The sequence below is a fragment of the Neurospora crassa genome, linkage group IV (genome assembly GCF_000182925.2).
Source record: "Neurospora crassa OR74A linkage group IV, whole genome shotgun sequence".
NCBI classification, from domain to species: Eukaryota; Fungi; Ascomycota; class Sordariomycetes; order Sordariales; family Sordariaceae; genus Neurospora; species Neurospora crassa.
Window position 1 is genome coordinate 5,562,915 of NC_026504.1, and position 21,565 is coordinate 5,584,479.

The 21,565-nt window shown below is 51.7% G+C and overlaps 4 protein-coding genes across 5 annotated transcripts; 2 read left to right on the top strand and 2 right to left on the bottom strand.

Annotated features, from left to right (window-relative positions):
• Positions 1-1,618: 1,618 nt before the first annotated feature.
• Positions 1,619-6,303, top strand: NCU05260. Of its 2 annotated transcripts, none has more exons than XM_011395846.1 (3): positions 1,619-2,144; positions 2,423-3,647; positions 3,713-6,303. In XM_011395846.1, exons 2-3 carry the CDS (start codon positions 2,478-2,480, stop codon positions 5,888-5,890), a joined length of 3,348 nt encoding a protein of 1,115 aa, XP_011394148.1. In that variant the 5' UTR covers positions 1,619-2,144; positions 2,423-2,477; the 3' UTR covers positions 5,891-6,303. The 2 variants fall into 2 exon arrangements, with proteins under 2 accessions (XP_011394148.1, XP_011394149.1); XM_011395847.1 differs by having other exon boundaries at positions 2,431-3,647.
• Positions 6,304-9,487: 3,184 nt separating this feature from the next.
• On the top strand, positions 9,488-12,741 carry NCU05259 (acyl-CoA desaturase 1). Its single transcript, XM_956731.3, has 3 exons — positions 9,488-10,421; positions 10,500-10,640; positions 10,704-12,741. The coding sequence occupies exons 1-3, from the start codon at positions 10,271-10,273 to the stop codon at positions 11,843-11,845; spliced, it is 1,434 nt and encodes a 477-aa protein (XP_961824.1). The 5' UTR covers positions 9,488-10,270; the 3' UTR covers positions 11,846-12,741.
• Positions 12,742-14,035: 1,294 nt separating this feature from the next.
• On the bottom strand, positions 14,036-18,804 carry NCU05257 (homeobox and C2H2 transcription factor). The gene is made up of 3 exons (XM_956701.2): positions 16,678-18,804; positions 15,404-16,619; positions 14,036-15,334 (listed from the first exon to the last, which is right to left on the bottom strand). The coding sequence occupies exons 1-3, from the start codon at positions 18,263-18,265 to the stop codon at positions 14,173-14,175; spliced, it is 3,966 nt and encodes a 1,321-aa protein (XP_961794.1). The 5' UTR covers positions 18,266-18,804; the 3' UTR covers positions 14,036-14,172.
• A 697-nt stretch (positions 18,805-19,501) lies between these two features.
• NCU05256 (hypothetical protein) lies at positions 19,502-20,913 on the bottom strand. The gene is made up of 3 exons (XM_956700.2): positions 20,768-20,913; positions 20,104-20,698; positions 19,502-20,025 (listed from the first exon to the last, which is right to left on the bottom strand). The coding sequence occupies exons 1-3, from the start codon at positions 20,774-20,776 to the stop codon at positions 19,694-19,696; spliced, it is 936 nt and encodes a 311-aa protein (XP_961793.2). The 5' UTR covers positions 20,777-20,913; the 3' UTR covers positions 19,502-19,693.
• Between the last annotated feature and the right edge of the window lie 652 nt (positions 20,914-21,565).

Below are 21,565 nucleotides of genomic sequence, written 5' to 3' on the forward strand. Positions count from 1 at the left end.
CATCGTAATACTTCTCTTACACGGTGAGGTAAGCTACGTAGCTGGCGTTCGGGTGGGTCGGACCCTACCCTAGGTAGTTTCTCCATCATCATGATACTATTCCCAGGTCTCAGTTCATGTGTGCCAACCCAAGTCTCGGCATCAGAATATCGATGGCCACAGGATGGCTTCGAGTGGAGGAACCCATGGAATGAGTTGGTGAAGTGTCGCTGAAGTGTAAAAAGCGTCTGAAGCGGATCGCCACAGCCCCTGTCGACCCGTTGCCCAGAAGGGAAACAGTGCCTTGATAGGGCTGGCAACTGTCTCCACCCACCACACACACACTAACAGCTTCCCTTGCTTGGGCCCCATTTTTATTTCCCTGAAGCTGGAGCTGAATTGTGGAGAATGGATGGATGGAGGATGTCAGCCATGAACCCCTCATTTTCTCATTTTCTCGTTTCTCTCTCTGTGTCTCTGGGTTAGTTCGCTCGCTTCGCGCGTTTAGCGGTTGAACTACATTAACCAACCAGTACACTACATACACTACCCCTCAGATGATTGATGATGATCACGGGCCATGGCACGGGGTCTGGTTTTTTTTCTTCTTTTTTTTTCTTTGTTTATTTGAGAGTCTGGTTAAGCGCTGTACTAATCCAACATCATGAACATGCTTGAAATGAGGTCAGTCAGTCAGTCAGTTCTCTCTCTCCTCAAATTGATATGTCATCCATTATGGCCCTTATTTCAGTGTATGATATACAAAGATCGGCCGGTATTGTACATATCAGGCACTGAGGACGACATCGACGACAACGACAACAACAACAACAACAACAACAACGACCACTGTCTGGCAACGCTACCCGCCGAACATGGCCCTGGAATCAAGGAAAAAGAAAAGTCGTAACCCAAAAAAGACCCCACGCATGGCATGGCATGCATGTGTTAATTGGGAGAGGGTTCCAGGCATGCGCCGGCCTCTCACTGGCTGTCCATGCTCTCACCCATGGTTACACGTCACGGCCTCAAACTCCACTGGGAAAAATGCACCCACCCAGCCCCCCTCACCTTTTCGAGACACAGCCTCCTGCAAGTCGAACTCGGCGGCCTGTCATCCCACTACTGCCACCCTTCCTTTTTCCAGACCTTCAGGTGTCTGCAGGAAACCCGAAAGGAAGGGCCTCACGACACGAGACCCAGAAAAGGCACACGAGAACCAAAGGATGCCATGTACGCCTTCCAGTGTGCATAATGTGTGTGTAACATAACAGAGCAGGCAGTTGATGTTCCTGGGCACGGTAGAAATAGAGATGGAACGTGGGACCTGAAGTTGGCCTCAAAAACGGCCCTCCGGACCAGGTACTCAGGCATTCCGGGGCAGGGCCAAGACAGCCCGCCGGCCAGGGGTAAAAGAAAGCCTACATACCCTACCTACAAGGGAGGGATCCATCTCAGGTGGCTGTAGGTTCCATGTTTACCGGCGTCTATTTGCTGTGTACACATCACGATCGCTGTTCAGAGACCCCCCATCCTATGGCCAATGACAGAGGGATAGGCCCTACGGTAGTGTCAGGCCAGGCACCTTGAGGGTTGCAACTAAAACCAAGTCACGGCGGTTGGTGAAGGAGGGTCTCATGATGAACCTAAGCTGAAAGCGTAGACGGAGCTTCAAAAGCTATCATGACTCCATCTCATCCTCCACATCACCCAACACCCCCGCAGAACACACCCTTGGAACTTTCCATGCTTTCCCCGACCACAAAGTCTTATATTCCACCAACCTTTTATACTCCCAATATTGCCGTGTGAACGTGAAAGAGGCGCACCAAGACGGCGTCTATCAACTTTCATCACGCAACTCACAAGCTCACGTTATCTTCAAGGCATCTTCGTGTCCCGATTCACAACGCCAACCAGCAAAAGTAGCTATCCGATCCGCAACACCTTCGACACAACCCTGGTCTAATCAACTTCACCGAGGAGGAGAGGCGGGAAATCATCGTCATCAACCACAAGACTTTTCCCCTCGACAGGGTTCAGCTGGGTTTCTTTGTATGGCGTCTTTGCACATCGACCACTTCACCAAGCGCCGTCATTGCTGTGGGATATACGGCGCCTAAGGGTCTTCGCGCCGGCAGTCTGCATGATTGCTTGTCTTTAATGTAAGGTTGCGCCATCTTGCTTGCTTGCTTGCTTGCTTGCATCTTCCAAGTCAGGACCCCTGAGTCAAGTGGTGATACACAATAGTCTTTGGGTTTTTTTTTTTGCCTGAGAAGGCCTAGCCGATAGGCCGTTAGGTGATTGAGGCTGGTGATGCGTCAGTCCAGAAGCTGTCTTCTCGCCACCAAGTAATCTCAGGGTCGCACAAGATGCCTGGCGTGCTTTGAAGGCCTCTTCGCTCTCTCTTGACTCACGGTGCTGACCATAGAATTCTGTTTAGTCTTACAGCCCCTTGGGTAAACTTGCAAACCTATTTAGTCCCCCACAAGGTCTGTATGGCCCAAGTGCAACCGCAGCTTCCCTTGGCTCTACGGAACCCAGCATCAGTTTTACCACCTGCAGATGGCGATTGGCCCCCACACCAAAATAACTGGTGGCAAAAAATGCATCTCTGGCGGGATCAAAAGGACGGCGGCGGTGGTCAAGGTCAAGGTGCCCATGACGCCGGGCCGGGGTTAGGATTGGGATCAGCAGGAACCGCAACGGAACCGGGATCGGGAACAGGCGGAGGAGGACATGGAGGGGAGGGAAACAGTACCACGAGTCCGGGTTCACAAACACAGCAGCACGATGACGGAGGCTCCAACAAACAAGGCACCATTCGTCGAAACTTTCGAAAGGTGATTCCCGGCCTGCCTCGAACTCAGACATTCAAGAGACAGCAATCCGAGCAGCGCGACCATCTTCAACCTGTACAACCTACCCCTGCCGAGCGCAGAGCTGCTTCAGTCGATAGACGCATGCATGCCATCAACAGTGCATCGACATCGCTGGTCGGATTGGGTGTAGGAACCGCCGCCGCCTCACTTCCCAGGAGTAGCGCGCCAAACTTCCATCATCACCACCATCATCATCATCACTTTGGCCGTTCTTCTCATATCTCTCAGGTCGGCTCTCCGGTTCCTTCGTTACCTACGATTCCTCAAGAATATACGCCGGTGAACAGCAGTTTCCGAGGCCTGACCGGACATGAGCTGGAGCAAGAACTCGACAAGAACTACCACGACAATTGTAACCATCTGCTGCGAGCTCCTGCTCTCGCTCATCTCCATGGGTCGGACGCCGCCATCTCGGATTGTGATGCGCACTCGATAACCTCTTCTCAGTACCACAACATGATACACGATGAGTTGGAGAAGATCTGGATCCTGAATCTGTCAATGCACTTTCGCGACAAGTCCAAGAGGGAGAAGTTTTTTGTCACGTACAGACAGACCGAGTCGCTATGGCGCAGAGTGACGATATCCCTCGATTACCGTGATGCTCAGGAGGGTTCATTGGAGGAGGAGCTAGTCGACATCAAGTTCCAGCGCGATAAGAGTTCAAGGATATACGAGGCGATTCGAGACAGCTTGGGGGACATCCAGTTCTACCCTACCGTCACGAATCTGAAGCTTCAAACCACGGACAAGAGGTTACATGTTCACGTGGTGGAAGACGTCAATGTGAGTTGTTCTGCCACCCTCGGTACGCACCAACTCATCGCCATACTAACACCACCACTACTTAGGAAATCATCAATTACCCAACCGTGCGCATGATCCAGCACATGCGCTGCCGCCGCATCAAAGAATCCGAAGTCGAATTCGACTCTCACATTTCCGGCTTCGTCTACAAAGTCCGCGTCAACGGCGAGACCTTAATCAAGAAAGAAATCCCCGGCCCCGACACCGTCGACGAGTTCCTCTACGAGATCAACGCGCTCAACCGTCTTCGCGCCGCCGAGAACGTGATTGAGTTTTACGGCATCATCGTTGACGACTCGGGCGAGCTCGTCAAGGGCCTGCTGATCAGCTTCGCCGAGCACGGTGCCCTGATCGACATCATCTACGACTACCAGCTCCAAGGCGGCCTCCCCTGGTCGACGCGCGAGCGCTGGGCGCGCCAGATTGTGGGTGGTCTGGCGGACATACACGAGGCCGGGTTCGTTCAGGGAGACTTCACCCTGTCCAACATCGTCATCAACAACGAGTGGAACGCCAAGATCATCGACATCAACCGACGCGGCTGTCCGGTGGGATGGGAGCCGCCCGAGGCGACGCCGTTGATTGAGAGCAGCCAGCGGATATCCATGTACATTGGCGTCAAGTCCGATCTCTACCAGCTGGGCATGGTGCTTTGGGCTCTAGCGACACAGGAGGACGAGCCTGAGGCTCATGGACGTCCGTTGAGGATTGGGCCCGAGGTTACGGATGTCCCGGATTGGTACGTTGAGATTGTGAATATCTGTCTGGATCCCAACCCGCGCAAGAGGAGACAGGCGCTGGACTTGCTGGATCTGTTTCCGGAGCCGGAGCCGGTGGAGCCGAATCAGTATAGCTATCATAACCCGGAATCGGTCTCGGTCGATGATGGGTACTCGCGGCAGGAGTATCTGGTTGGTACGGAGCCGACGAACGGGGTACCCAAGATCATCAAGACGGTTGAGTCGCCGTCAGATCAGGGGTGGGATTATTTCAGCAGTAATGCTGCTGCTGCTGCTGGAGCAAGCGGTGTGGGGAGAGGTCGTCCGTCGACAATATCTCCTGCACCATCCGAAGACCAACACTGGTATCCGCCACGAGGTCGATCACCACCTTCTCCCCTTCCCAGCGATGGCGGGTACGATGACCCGGCGAGATTCCGACATCATGCACGTCCTTGGGGGAATAGCAGTACTTACGAGGAGCCGAGTAACTTGACTGTTCCGTCTTCGTACGGCAATCTGAAAGGCGATATGGACGAATTTGGGAAACAAAACGAAGCAGAATCATCGAGGCAACAACACGACCCAAGAATCTCCTCCACCTCTTTCATCTCCACCGCTCCCTCTGGCAACACCGACACCGCCTCAATACCGCTCAAAGACCTTCCTCTCCGGGAGGCAGCCAAATGGCGGCCCGAGACCACATTTTCCAATACCCCCACGGCCAACAACAACAACAACAAGTCTCACGAACTCACCCTCCGCGACCAATACGGCGAACCCAGCAATAGTTGCAACGATCACAACCGAACAGCAGAACCGCAATACAACACCACCCAATCCCACCACCAATCCCGCCCCAGCCGTACCCACTACCGCTCCTCCTCCTCCTCTGACGCAGAAGAAGGCGAAGAAGCAGACGGCGGCGACAGACGAGACAAACCCCTCTCCCGCGCCGACTCAGGCAAGTACTTCACCGAGCCCACCAAGCCTGGGCCCGACCTAGCCTACGCAGCCATCACCGAGGCGCGAGATCGCGACAGGCTGGAGCAGCAGTTTAGGATGGAGGCAGCGGAGGTCATGGCTGGGCGGTATCATGGACATGGGCATCATCAAGATCATAGCCGGGATCGGGATCGGGATGAATACCAACCACAACAACAGCAACAACAATTGCGCTCATCTGGGTATCATCAACAAGAACGTGGTGGCAACGGTAATTCGCAATTGGATAGGGATCGGGATCGGGAGTTGGAGCGGTACGGTGGGAGAGAGCTGGATGTGTTGAAGGGGATTGGAGGCGCTTATACTTATGGTGATTTGTCTATGAGGGGAAAATGTGCTGTTGATGAGGAGGAGGAGGGAGAGGAGATTGATATGGATTTGTTTGCTGCCCCTGGGCAGAAGGAGGGGGGGTATCAACATCAGCAGCAGCAACAACAACAACAACACCATGCGAACTACGAGCAACACCATACGAACTACGAGACGACGAGGACGTAACGAAGTGATGGGAGGGTCAGCGATGAATGGATGGATGAATGGACGAAAGTACCATACTCGGTACACGCACATCACGAGGGGTTATGAGAATGGGAACCAGAAAGTCCATTGGGCGAACAACGGCTGAACAGCACGGTAATGGACAACGATGAAGCCCGTACTTGCCGCTCTGGCTACTACGAGTTACGATACAGCACCAAAACCAGTTACAACTACCCTGTTATATGATCCAGCGAGGCCACATACTATGGACCTCGAAGGGTCAACCGAAGCCTTTACCAAATTTGGGAGGCCTCCAATGCATGCGATGCAACTAGTGCAACCAACTCATACCTACCTACCTACAAAACAATACGTGAAGGGAAGGGAAAGGGGCATTTGCATGGGATGGGAATATACATGACGGGTTTTTTTTTTTTTTTTTTTTTTTTTTTTTTTTTTTTTTTTTTTTCCTTTTGTCTTTTTGGTTCGATTATCTCTGGGCTGGCATTCTTCCTTTTATCTTTTTTGTTTTTGTGTGTGTGTGTGTGTGTGTGTGTTTATAGCAGCAGATACTCATTACACTACTTAGGTAGTCAGTCTATCGGACTCTAGGTAGAAACGAACGAACGAACGAACGAACGCATATATATACATGATCAGAGGAGATGAAAGTATCCAGTTGAACGGGCAAAAAAAAAAGGTACAGCGATGACCATTTTTTTTTTTTCTTCGGTGAAGAAACGTGAGGCTTCAAAGTTACACTGCCCTCCTTGGGAAGTGCACACCACCCGTCGTTTAACTGATACCAACAAAAGGGACGACGACGACGACGACACATTAGAAACGAAGGAGGACGGAATCTTGGGGCAGAAACTACCTAGTTTAGGTCCGTAGCCATCATCTACATATCGTACCTACTACCTACATACATAACCTGCCGGCACGCACGCTATCAGCTCAGCTCAACCAGTAAGCCGATTGTTTGGAATCATACGCATACGCATACATCTACTTCATAAATACCCCTTCTCGTCCCCTTCCTCCCTTTTCTGTTATATGTGCAGTAGGGCTGACCTAAAGATGCCGCCCGATGATAGTAACATTCATTAACCGAGCCTAGGTACTAACCAAACCAGCATATTACAATGTACTCTGACACTCCAAATTTTTCTTTCATTCTTTTTTTTTTTTTTTTTTTTTTTTTTTTTTTTTTTTTTTTTTTCCGAGTGATCTGGACATTGGAAGATCATGGAGTTTTTGTTTTTTTAACAACTGAGGAGATGGTATATCCCTTTTCCACCTTTTTTTCTCTCATCCCTTCTTTTCTCATCAGTGTTTGATAGTTCTCAAGTCAAGGGCGGCATGATGGTAATATCCAAATGCTCGACTCGGCGTATCTGTGAAGTAGGAAGGTTATGTTATGCCAGTCCTCTGGCAGGGTGGTAAGCTGTCCTCGTTTCGCGAATTGAAGTCTTTGATGTAGAGCCACGGGTGTTGAATGTAGGTAGAGAATTGTAAAGGCAAGAGAAAATGCCATGACGGGCAAAAGAGTACAAGGCGTGTCTTCATAGCGCTTTCCTCGGCCTTTCTTCCATTGAAGGACTGGTGAATGAAAGAATGAAAGCTAACAACGTACGACTAAGGGACTATTCCCAACGAAATGAAAAAACATGGCCTGAGGCTCTCAGCCGCTTGGTGCGGATGGCCTGATTACCTTTTGACTCTCTTGGCACACACGTTCCCGCATGCTTTTAATAGCCCATTGAGATGGCGGGTAGGGCCAACGACGACGTTGACGTTGATGGTGTCACAGCCGAGGTACCAGCAAAGTCTTGGTTGCATGGAGCTAATCCTTCGAGTCCGGCTCCTCGTAAGATTAGATTGGTTCCTAAATAGGTATGCTGCCAGTGCCTTTGTGTCGGAGCGACTTGGTTGGGTCGAGCAATGTGGTTTTCATTCTTTCTCTTTTAACTTTTCATGAGAGTCAATCTCGATGTAGCTCGGGCATCGTCTCGAAACAAAAGTGGACGAGGTGCCGAGGAGAAGCTCGCAGGCCGGATCGGGGTCTGGGGTTGACGCCCGAACCCACCAGGGACGGACACTTGGATGATGCTCCCGATGCTACATACATAGGTGATATCTCCGCCTCCGGCTCCGTCACGGCTCCATCTTGAACGCAACTCCCCATTCCCCACCGTGAGTCGCCCCCCACGGGGACCATACTGCGTACAGAGTGTAGTGTAGGCTGGAGGCTGAAGGCAGAAGAAGGCGAACGGCCTTGACGATGGAGTTTGATGATTAAAGAAACTGCAATCCCAGTCTTTCTGGAAGCCTCCTGTTCTTGGCTTACGCAGAGGCGAGTGCATTGCCATGGCTGAAATCTTACATAAGCATGCCGTTGAAGTCTTTGCTAGCCAGAATGCAAAGAAGCATGCAATTTTGATTGGCTGGCGGGATGCAAAGGTGCGGGAAGGAATGTTGAGAAATCGGAGCCTTGCCCTTGAAGCTGCCCCTGGTTGGAGCTACGCAGCGGCTAACTTAACCAGCCAATCATCGTTGTTCTGGAGGCAATGTCAAACTGAAGCGTGAAGTTCTGGATGGGACGAACCGGAGTTCATCTCGAATTGTTTGATGCTTCACTGCGTCGACAGCCAGGATGACGAAGGACGGGAAGGAACAACTGACCGTTGCGGGCTCCATACAGGTACCTACACCTCTAGGCACTTCCACTTGGCAAGATTAGTTGCAAATCCGGGGAAGGCGCCGTGGTCCGTTTGATGGCACTGCATGGAAAGAAGCTCCTGCTTTGGTTGTTATCTTGCCTTATCATGGCGACCGCATTCCTAGGTCGCTGCCCTGGTCCGTCCTGAAGTCCGCGACTTCCTTGTTGTCCGTACCTATCAAGTTGCCCGTTGAAGTGCAGTCAGTGCGTTGGGCGCACGTCAGCCGTCAGCATCATCCGCATGTTCCATGGTGGGCAAGTTTTGCAAAGTCGGGACATGCCGGATTTCCATGTCGTTCGATTCCCAAGCTTCGCGGAAGTCCATGATCCGAGCGAGGCATCTGGAGAAAGCTCATCAAGAGGTGGAGAGAGTGAGTGTATGTACACTAGTGGTCGTTCCGACTTCAGGGACTTCACCTTTGCCACACCTCTTTTGGCGAAAGAGGGAAAGGGTTTGTGAATGAAACAAATTGCTGCCAATGTCACTTGTACCCGTCAGCCAAGCGTGGGGGCTGTGGACGGTGGGCGACACACAGCGGACACCAAAGCGAAGCGACATGCCGCCACAATGTACAAGGTACATGAGCCAAGGTGAGGATATCCCGCCAATCGCCGTCGGATCCCGACTTATACGGAGCCCACCTGCCCTGAATGGCCCTGAATGGACCTGGATGCACGGACGGGAACATGTCCCCAACATTCTGCTCAACAAAACTTATCAACGGCAAATTCAGGACGACAGACGAGCGATCAACGCATGGCTCGCCCGGCTGCTGGGCCAAAACATGCCCCAAAACAACGGCCCCGAGAGCACCAAGAACACTTGTTGGTGAGAAGCACATGTCTTGTAGAATACCGAGGCCAATCCGCTGTGGTGCAATTGCAGTCACTCACACGTCTTAACCGAGTCGTTGATGAAATCCACTCCTCTGCTGTTGTTGTCGGCTCATCACCCATCGGAAAACCCCAACCAGTTTTCCATTGCCTTCGCCGGGGTCTGGCCATCCATCTCCAACTAAATCTGCTGGCGATTTGCCCTAGGACGAACGGGAGGCAAAAAAAAGGTGTGAAGGGAACCAAGGGCCCTGGGAGTTGTCGGCACTGCTCGCCGAGCCTTCCCTTTGGGGGACACTTGAAACCTTAATACTGGAATTAGGTAGGTAGACGCTGCCCTGCTGTATCCGCTTTGTTGGTGCAAAGATCAGGTTAGCGAGGACCGACTCACGCACTACAAAGTACTTTTTACTTGTACTTTACACTACAGGGCAGCACACTGAAGCAAGCAAGCACGAGTGAGTGACCGGGAGTGAGTGTGGGTGGACTCCCTCCAATCTGCAAGTACCTCTACCTCTACCAAAACAGTCCCTCTCTCTCCCTCTCCTCCTCCCACCCGGGAACCCACTTCACAGGCAAAAGCTTTGATCTGCTGAGAACCCTTGGGCCTGCCTCCTCTTGCTACTACTTAATAATAACCTGAACCTCTGCCCAACTCCCACCCTTTTCCCTTCCCTTTCCTTCAGCCCACTTGACCTAGGTCATCATCTCCCTCCCGACTCTTCCCAACTCGTTGTTCTCCAGCAACGACAGAGCGGGTCCACCTTTTCGACACCATAGCTCACTCACTCAGTTTGTCGTCGACTTCATCCCTCGACAACAACAACAACAACATCGACACCATGGCGTCGACTTCGGCCACGGATATTCCTGCTGAGGTTCAGGCTGTGAATGTCCCTGATGGCACCACCGATTTCATCCCCCTCAGAGGCAAGAAGTATGACCTCAAGAAGCCTCACATTACCGAGCTGCCCATCACCTGGGGCAACTGGTGTAAGTAACTCTTTTTTTTTTCTGATAGCTTCGAAAGCCTCGGCAAACAAAAGACGCTGACAGTATCTCCCCTCACAGACAAGCACGTCAACTGGTTGAACACCACCTTCATCATCTTCGTGCCTCTCGCCGGTCTCATCTCTGCCTACTGGATCCCCGCTCAGACCAAGACCATCCTCTTCTCTATCGCCTACTACTACTTCGCCGGTCTCGGTATCAGTAAGCATGCTCCGCATCCAAGGATATCAGAACCAGGTCCATGACTGACTCATTCTCCTCTAGCTGCCGGTTACCACCGACTTTGGGCCCACACCTCTTACAAGGCCACCCTCCCCCTCAAGATCTGGCTCGCCGCTGGTGGTGCTGCTGCCGTCGAGGGTTCCGCCCGCTGGTGGTCCAGGGACCACCGTGCTCACCACAGATACACCGATACCGACAAGGACCCCTACTCGGTCCGCAAGGGTCTCCTCTACTCCCACATCGGCTGGATGGTCATGAAGCAGAACCCCAAGAGAATCGGCCGTACCGACATCACCGATCTCAACGAGGACCCCGTCGTCGTTTGGCAGCACAAGCACTACATCAAGTGCGTCATCGTCATGGCTCTCATCGTCCCTACCCTTATTTGCGGTCTCGGCTGGGGTGACTATGCTGGTGGCTTCATCTACGGCGGTATCCTCCGTATCTTCTTCATCCAGCAGGCTACCTTCTGCGTCAACTCTCTTGCCCACTGGCTCGGCGACCAGCCCTTCGACGACCGCAACTCACCGAGAGATCACGTCATCACTGCCCTCGTCACCCTTGGTGAGGGTTACCACAACTTCCACCACGAGTTCCCCAGCGATTTCCGTAACGCTATTGAGTGGTGGCAATATGACCCCACCAAGTGGTGCATCTGGGTCTGGAAGCAGCTCGGTCTCGCCTACGACCTCAAGAAGTTCCCCCACAACGAGATCGAGAAGGGCCGTCTCCAGCAGCAGCAGAAGAAGCTCGACCAGAAGCGTGCCACCCTTGACTGGGGTATTCCCCTTGAGAACCTCCCCGTTGTCAGCTGGGACGACTTTGTCCAGGAGTCCAAGAACGGCAAGGCCTGGATCGCTGTCGCTGGTGTCATCCACGATGTCGGCAAGTTCATTCAGGACCACCCTGGTGGCAAGGCTCTTATCAACTCGGCTATTGGCAAGGACGCTACCGCCATCTTCAACGGTGGTGTCTACAACCACTCCAACGCTGCCCACAACCTTCTCTCCACCATGCGCGTCGGTGTCATCCGCGGCGGCTGCGAGGTTGAGATCTGGAAGCGTGCCCAGGCCGAGAACAAGGATATTGCCACTGTTACCGACTCTTCTGGCAAGAAGATCGTTAGAGCTGGCCTTCAACCTACTCGTGTCACCCCACCCGTCACCACGGCTGATGCGGCATGAGTGGAGTTAGAAGAATGACGGGGTTTCACGGAGTCTTCCGGATTATGGAAGGCTTCAAGGGACAGGGGAAAAAATTGCATGGGAAGCCGTGGCTCTAGCCGTAGATAGCGCGCAATGACCACGGAGTAGTACAGTAAGAGAGGAGCAAGACGGAAACGTGATCAACACCTGCACCTCCGCTTTTTTCGCTGTACATACACTTCCCGACTTCGGTCTTCACGGCGTTTTGGGGAGATTTGGGATTTTGGTCTGCATGGAAAATAGTCTGCTTTTTGCACGCGTATGAAGACAACATGGTATGGTTTGAAAAGGCGGACACTTGAGGGTTTACAGGTGACGGAGATACCAACAGATTAGATTGCGACTTTGTGTGGGCTGGCTAGTCTTATGGCAATAGCATCATACATTCGTTATGCAAGGCATTTGAAACATTCATATATGTACCTTTCATGGCAATAGTTGGTTCGCATGATGAGATATTCATTCCCATGATCCATTTCCGCTGAACCCGATGAAAACTCCATACGGCAAGGTTGAGAATCCACATGATCGCTTACCGTGGTGGAACTCGGGAGTTCGATTACGCCCCTTGACATGAGCGGAGCAGCTAACGTTGTCGAGTGGATGAAGCCAAACTACGCATCGGGATGCTCGGTCATTACAAGAATCATAAAACATATCAAAGGATTTCTTACAAGCTCACTGGTTGATAATCACCCGGCACCAGTCTTAATAGTGTAGTCCTATTTTTGTTCAGTTTTCGACCGAGCAATGGTACGCTTGAGACATCCCACACTTACTCGGCATCAGTAGGTAAGGTACACTACTTACGGACTTACGGTACTCTCCAGGATCTTGCCCTGGTACTCAACATCTTGCTGGAGAGAAAGATAAATATATACCTACATATCATATATATATACAGGGTACGTACGTACGTACGGTACGTTTTCCAACAATAAATTTATTTTTTTTTAAAAAAACTTTTTTGTACCATTGTCTTTTTTCACCCATCCATCAATTACAATGTTTCGTTCTGTTCTTCTATCTATCCATCACTTCAGTCTCATGTTTCTGTTCTGCTGAACACTTCAGTTCTCGTGTGTTCTATTATTCTTCTGTAACACAGTACCTATTCACATAAATGTCCCGTTTGTATTTTACCTACCTATCTGACGTTTTTCGTTTTGCGTGCGCGGTGTTCTTAACCAAGATATAGAATTATATAAGTAAGTTGGTCTAGGAGGAGGTCTAGGAGGTCTAGACTATAGTAGGGGGGTTAGACTATAGTAAGGGGTTTAAGCTAGGCCGGCGGTGACTGGATTTATCTATATATCTATGTATTCATCTATCTATCTAGGTAGGTAGGTATCCTGTATATATATATATATTTAACTCGATAACACAATGCTTAATCCCCGGGCGGGCATGTACATAGCTACGTAGAGTAATATTAAAAAGTATACGTCTACTGTCTCCCATGACTTTATATGTACCTACACATATTGATGTTGTTGGTGCATCTTACGCTGACAGACAGACTGACCGAACGACTGACCGGACCGGACCGTATGTGTATACTTGCACTTGTACTTGAACTTGTAACTTGTAACTTGTATCCTTACACATGTATCCTTATAGGGTAGACTTGGTATCTCACTTCAAAATGAAAGGTGCGAAGATGAAATTTAGGTATGTGCCTTTTTCAGAGGATGACCAAGACGTATGTAGTAAGTAAGATAGGTAGCTAAATCTTTTTGTGATTTTTTCTTTTTGAAAATATGATTGATTGTATTGACGGATTGTGTTGAAGATGGGATGAAGTTTTTAATCATAGGATTGCACGTTTAAGAGCCTGTATAGAGAGAGAGAGAGAGAGAGAGGGGGGGGGGGGGGGAAACTGATACGGTTTTGGGGGGGTTAAGATGGAAGCCAAACCGGTATTGGACTGTAGATGTGAAGAGGAAAAAAAAAAAAAAAAAGTAGTCGTTCTTACCTAGAGGTTTCACAGTCAGGGACTGAGAATAGTTGTCGCAAGTGTTCTGCTTGATAGTTGTTGTTATTGGGAGGGAGGTACATATGCTTCTCTCGCTGTTTGATGATTATGGCATGTATAGGTATGCTGTGAAGAAGACGGCGAAAGAGAAACATGTGCCACCAGTCGCTCTTCACTGGGAAAGACACAAGATGCCATGTGAAGGATTGCAAGTACTCGCTAACGTGAAAATACCAAGATACCAACAGTAAACTTTTCCCCTTTTCCTCTACCACAAAAGCTACAAAAATCACAACCACTACTCAATTCTCTCGTCCTCTCCTAAAACAGATTATAGTTGGCCTATTCCTCCCATGACTGCCAGATCATCGTCGTTGGAAGAGAACCCAAAGTTTGACTCCTGTAGCAGATCGTCCATCTCATTTCCCGGAAACATCATCATCATCATCATGTTGTGGTCATCTTGTCCTCTACCACCACCACCACCTCCTCCTGCCGCTAGCATGCCCATATGTGTTGCGGGCATGCTTGTACTCATATTCATCATACTCATGCTCGTGTTCGTCATGTCGAGATTCATGTCCATACTCATGCCCATGCCCATGCCCATGCCCATGTTGGTACAGGAAGCATCCATGCTTGTTCCTAGCCCCATCATCATGCCTGTGGATGATGATGACCAATCCGTCAGGTTCGTCATGCCCATGGCTACCCCCATATTGCTCATATTGCCCATGTCAGCAAGGCCCAAATCCATACTCATGCCCATGCCGGGACTGGTGGTGGCAGTAGTGGTGGTGCCAGTAATAGTGAACCCAGCAGCCGTAACCGGCGACGGCACCGCCGAAGTGTCAACAGACGACGAAGACTGCCCCTGCATCAGTCCCATACCAGCAGCACCCACGCTCGATGGAAAGTCCGGCGTAGACCCTAGAGAGGAAGAAGAAGCTGACATCAACCCCAGTCTCTCCCTCATCATGTTCTTGAACTTCTCCAGTAGCACAACATCGTCCGCCGACGTGGTACTCAGCTTTTGGATCTCCCTCGCCTTGGCGCGAATAGCTTCATCACTCGGGAACATGCCTCTAGCAAACCCTCCACCTCCCCCGCCGCCATCACTTCCCCCCCTCACACAAGTCGTGACAAACTTGATCAACCCCTTCTCCAACTCCCGGGAGCAAAACACCACCGCAGGTCTCTGCCATCTGGTCTTGAATCCCCTCACGAACTTGTTGGCCGTCTCTTTTTCCGCGACAAACATGCGTTTGGCTTCTTTCATCTGGATGGGGATGTCCGTTTCCACCGTCGTGGCTTGGGCGTGCGGGTTCGGGAACAAGTAAGGTGGTTCGAAGCCGGACCCGCCTTGGGTGGCGCTCCATTGAGTACATTCGGGCAAGCCCGGTAGAGCGGCGTCGGTGAGGAGACCGACGTCGCGCTTGAAGCGGCGGAGCCACTCGGCGTTGTCGGCAGCAGTTTGGTTCCAGGGGTCGTCACTGGATGAAAAAGAGGAAAAAAAATTAGCTAGGGGCGGAGAGAATATGAAGGATGAAAGAGGGACTCACTCTTGATACAAGATCCAACGCGCTTGGCGTTGGAGTTCTTCATCACTGGGAATGTGACAGTCTGGGGAGTTTGGTGACATGACTGCTGCCACGTATGCGCCCAGCTCGCGAGCCAGCCTGCGGTAGCAGTTGGCGTCGTTGAAGAAGTACGGCCCAATCTTGACCGCGTTGTGGGGTTTGCCTATGTGTCCGTCTACACCTGCTGCGATATTAAAGGTTGGGGTACCTATGCTTCCCAGTGAAGTATTCCGAGGACCATTAAAGCAGCTGCTGCCCATCCATGTGGCCATGTCCATCGACGGGGTGAAGCCTTTTCGGGACACCGATGAGATGGTCAATGGCTCGCATGTGGCCAAAGCTACTGCGCTGGCTTCTGGAGACACATGTCGCTGTTTAAACGCTGCGAGCCAGTCACTGTTGTCGGCAGCTGTCTGGTTCCAGCAGTCGTCACATTCGTAAATAATGATACGGGCTTTGGTTTGTAGGTCCATATCAGTGGGCTCTATGCCCATCGAGCGTTGCAGGTGCAAAAACTCGGCCAGCTCCCTCTCGAGGCGACTGTAGTTATGGATAGTCGAATCGATCTTGGAGGGATCAGTGGAGCGCCTTGCCTCATCACCGACATCTTCAGATCGTGGCAAGACAGCTCGCTGCCGAAAGTCGGCGAGCCAGCTTGTAGATGCGTAAATGAGACGCAGAAGAAAATTGGCGACGTCTTCAGAGGGATGACTGGACGACTCTTCCATGCGACCGATAATGTTGCAGGCCTCATACTGCAACTCGCTATCCATGGCGGTTAAGCCGAGTAACCGACGAGCCTTGACATACTCGTGGAGCTCGTTCTCCATCGGATCCTCCTCAAAAATGTTGCTCTTGCCGTTGATACGCAGAACTGCCTGACGGCTCTCGTTTGCCGACCTGATAGGTCCCATCCTTGCCTGCAGGGCCAACGGCTCGGAAGAAAGAAGCAAGTCCCGTAGCCAGGACGGGATAGCGGTTTCGCTCTGGTTAGACTGAAGCTCGGCTGCGTAGATGATTCTGCATGCCTCGACTTGGAGCTCTTCATCTGTAGGCACCCTGCCCATGATGTCGCGCTCTTTGGTGAGATAATACATCAGTTCGCTCTTGATCAACTCGTAGGCGTTGCGAGCTGTCTCAGAAGATTCTTGGGTCGCTGTGTATGGATTCGGCGAGTTTCTGTCATCGTGGATCAGGTCTGATGGGATCATGTCAGCAGTTTGTTTCAGATGTGCTGAAGGGAAAGAAAATCCTACATGGTGGGATGGCGTTTTCGACCATCTCGAGAACTGGATTGTCAAAACCCCAGTCACCCTTCCATTCGGCCATTGTCTGACCAGCTTTGAAGTGCTCCGCCAAGTGGTCGACGCGAATGCTCCAAGTGTCCATGACGATGCCACAGAAACCACATCGGGACCGTATTTCGGGCGTAGTGGCTTTCCACTGCTCCATGGACCAGTTCACAAACTTGACGTCGTGAACCAGTTTTAGGTGCTGACGGAGATGGTCCTTGCGATAGAAAGTCCGCTCTTCTTGGGTTTTCTCCTGGCAGATGGAGTAGTTGTGAGTCTCGATATGAGCTTCATCCGGGTTTGCCAATCCACAGAAGACACAGGACACTTGGCCATTCTCGGGGTTGGATGCCCGAGGGCCTTCAGGAGCACATACCCATCTCTCGAGAGACAGGTGTAGGGACTTTTCATGTCTTTGCCAGTCGTGCTTAGTACGGAAAGTCTCTGTACAGAAAGTACACTGAAAGGTCTTGAGAGGCGCAGAGAGAGAGTGTCTTTTCTCCGACGGCACTGGTGCTGCCTTTCTCCTTCTCCGCCTCCGCCCACGGTTCATAGAAGACCCATACGAGCCAAGGGAGTCATGAGTTCCGTAAGAGTATGCAGAGGCAAAAGAAAGGCCACTGGAGATGGACGTGTTGAAACTGCTGGCCGAGGAGGCAGCACACAAAGATCTGTTGGAGCCATCGTCGGTCAAGTTGAAGTTGTTGCTGTGTGGACTACCGGATGAAAGGGTAGTGGTGGAGGCAGTGACGGCACGGGCAATGGCAGTCACCGAGGCGGGTTCGTGTTCTGGAGGGGAGACCTGCCAACGTTGGAGCGGATTCAGGAGCTCCAGTTGGGGCCGTCTCTGGGGTATGTCCAGATTGGTGGACAAGGTCCGTACACCGGGTGAGATGGACCGAGGGGCACCCATAACCTTGCCTCTTCTGCGACGGGCATTGGCCAGCCAGCCCGTGATCTGGGTCTTGCTCAAGCCTGTCTGCTTTTGCAGCATTTCCTTCTCTTCATCGTTGGGGTATGGGTGTTTTTGGTGGATGGAGAGCCAGTTCTTGAGGATCTTGATGGATTCGCGCGAGAAGCGGTTGTTGACCTTGGTGGCGGCGAGTGCAATGGGAGGAGCAGGAGTAGAAGGTCGGTCTTGCTCTTCGACGGAGGTGGTCGAACCTGGGTTCCGAGGGGGTGCCGCAGGTTGATCCACCAGTCCGAGGCTACAGACTCGGTTCAGGGCCACACAGCCTGTGCAATATCCCTTGTAGCTACCCTCACGGATGCGCTTGCACTGATAACCATTGGCCTGGCAGTGGTTGCAAGGGGAGGATGGCATATCAAACGAGTCTTCAAAGGCCACGATGGAATCGCCGGCCGTTGCTGTTTCCCCGAGGCCAAGCAGGTTGTTCTGTTCGTAGTGCTGCAGGGCCCAGCTGGCAAAGTCATCATCTGCGGCATTCTCCAGGGCCAGATCCAGGTCGTTGGGATGGCGAGTACCTGGCATGGAGGCTGGGTCGATGCCGTCCCAGTTGATGAATGCTTCCATTTCGTGGATGGTTGGCATGGTGCAGGTGGCAAAGGCCTCAAAGGGCGCAGCTGACGAGTACTAGTACAGTCTGTCCCTGTGAGACTCGGGTAGCTGGCTGATGCTGGTTGAGTGGTGGAGGAGGAGGAGGAGCAGGATGTAGTGCAGAGGGCGTAAGAAGCGAGACAACAGTCCACGGGCTCGGACTTTTCCTTGACGGGATATAAAGATGGTGGGGGGAAGTCAACTCGACCACATATAAATCCTTCAACACACACAAGATAAGTGGAAAAGAATGTCTTGACGACGAAACACACACGGAAAAGAAGAGGGATGAGGAAAAAGGAAGAGAAAAGTCCATTGCCTCGACTTATCCAGGACGGGCATCCCATGCTATCAAGGGTATCGTAGGTAGCCTCCCCTCTCGGACCTACCTACCCTCCTCCTACCTTTCCCTTCCAGGACGGTGACCGGTTGGTCGCGGCACAGTCACACAATCCCGGACTGGATGGTCTCGCTGCTGAAAAGGCATTCATTGTCTGTCGACGGGCACCACATGAGTGACTGGAGGAGTGAGTGAGTGGTGGTGTTGTTGCTCAAAGCGGAATCCAGTCATCCGAAAAGGTGGGGAGCGCGCCTTTCAATTGACATGCTGCACCACACCTTTGACGAGGACCCACCCTGCCAAGCTGGGGCTCCCGCTGTAGGTACCTCTAGTCAAGCCAGCCATTCCCCGCAATCGGACCTTCTTTCTCCAAATTCACAACTGAAAGGCTTCACCAACTTGACCAACCATCACAGACAAATTCCCTAGATTTGTACACGTACTTGAGGGATGTAGAGAAGATCCTCGTATGCAGAGTCGTCTCCAGGTTTTTACCCATACCATGAACTAATGGGTTGCCCGTGAAGCGAAGCAAGTTTCCAGTCTCTTCTGATATTTCCTGTTACATGTCTGTGCATATCGTAATACTTCAGCTAACAGGTCTTAACAGTCATAGACGACCGGGATCGGCAGAGCGCCGATATCGTATCAAGCAAATGTGTGCTCCTTCCTTCCTGCCTCCCTCTCGACCGCTGCCTCTTTCTGTTTCTGTTACAGTGAGTCCATCTTACGATTTTTAGGCAACCACTCACCTCGATCGACAATGGAAAGATGGAGGAAGGAACTCATCCCGCTTACCAGCCAAGTTCAGTTACATCGATTCGCCCACAACTTCCACTTTGTGTCAACTTGTGAAAATGGAACGCCTCTTGGGCTTGAGAATACCATCTGGCAATAGTCCGACATTACTTAGTTCATCCTACGACAGTAACCTGCACAATCCTGGAATACTACTCTCCTTTACCACCCGAAAGAACCCATCCAACATGAATACAACCAAATCACACGCAATCCGTCGCCGCCCAAATCTCGACAAGTTGCCTACCTATTCGTCTCTTTCCGCACCCCCGTACTGACCATCATCAACCGCTCTGCCAAAGGGCAGCATGCACGTTGGAGTTCTTCTCAAGCTTGCCTATCGATGCCGGACCAGTCTTTAGGTAACAGTTTCCAGTATAGCCGCCCGCCTCGGCAATCGATCTGTTCACCCAGGCGGGAATGAAGGAAACGGCCTCGCAGTTCCACCCCGGGTCGTTGCTTCTACTCTTCGGAACCACGTACTTGGTCCAGGACGCGCACGCATCCATACATGCCTCAAAGTCGGCCGTGAAGATAGCAACCAAGTTGATTCTGTTGGTTGTGTCGCGGTTGTAGTCCCTGAAGCAGTAGATCCTGTAACTGCGCTGGTCCAGTGCTGACCGTTCACTTGTATTAGCTACAGTCTCAGGAGTAACATCAAAAGGGATCAGGACAGGAAACAAACATGACCTACATTTCAGCGACGTGTAAGTCGTCCCATTCACTTGGTCCGACCGACTACCACATCCGCTGTCGACTTCAACCCCCGACGGGGAAGTGGCATCGCCAATACTACCGGTCGATGTCGTGGTTGCGGCTGTCGATGTCCCAGGAAAGTTCGAGGTCGTCGCTATCTGCACCGGATTCGCCCTGGTATAGGCTGCCAGCTTGTGGACAGCATCATTCGCCCTACTCGCCTCGATCCCCGTCCCGGCCGCCAATCCGATCACCGCAGCAGACAACAGCGCGATGATACACGACAGAACAAAGGTTAAGAGGCTGCAGCCGCAAATCATCCTCCTCTTCCCGTCATTTTTGGGCGTTGTGTGAGCATCTCCTCCATGTGCCTGCGATTCAATCGTCGAGCCCGCTATCGTGGTCGCCCCGCCATAGCCCGGTGAGGGCTGAGAAGGCGAGTATGGCGATGGTGTTTGTTTTGGTACCGGCGGTGAGTCGTGATAAGCCTCCGGGTACTGTTGGTGTTGTTGGGCATTATAGGCATGGGTTTGTGGGGGAACAACTTCGGGAAAGTTTTGAGAGGCCGCCTCGAGCCCGTCATCGTATCGGTGCTTGATGACAGGAACACGTTAGCGATGAAACTGTCGCATACTTGGAGCCGAGTAGCCTGGTGATCTTACCGACTCCATAGCGGTGTAGCCGGAACGAAGCCCCGATCTGATTCGTGTGTCTTACCAAGCGTCGAGGACGTTGAGAAAAGAAGCAAAATATTCCAGCAAAAGGATCTGGCGCTTTCATCAGGGGAAGCCGAGATAGGGAACACAAGAATCGTGCCCGAGAACCACTGATTCGAAGGCGTAAAGCACCATAACCTGATCAAGGTTCTGCGCCAATGCGGCAGAAAGCGAGCCTTGGCTGAAGAGGATGCCGTCCACAACGGTCAGGAAACCAGGGGTGAGGTTGATGTGCCACAGCTGGGCTTCAATAGTAGCGGGCTTCAATCCAATTGCAGCTGCTTGGCGAGGAGGATTGCATCTCGAGCATCAATTATACTCTTTCATGGAACACAAGGTTCCAAGGCAACTCCAGTTTGTCGCTCTAGCAGTGACGATTGGAGGCTGCATCGACTTGATCTCCCAGCCAGCGCAATGGTAAACTTTTCAGGCTGATGGTGTAATCATCAAACACTGGGGGAATAATTGGTGACTAAACCTCGTTTTCGACAACCGCTTTGCTTGAGGTTGATGATAGGCACCCTTCGAGTGTACGCCAGACGAAAGTATAACCAGATACACGCTTCTTCCTATGGTGAGTTCATTCTAAACAACACTTTTGAAGGACAGCTACCCGATGCAAAACATACACGGGTATTGCCTTTCAGGGTACCTGAACCTCAGGATGGAACAACTCTTCCCTTACGCACGCGGCTCTAGACATAGATGGACAATACACTATATCTAGCCGCCGTCGATTGTCTC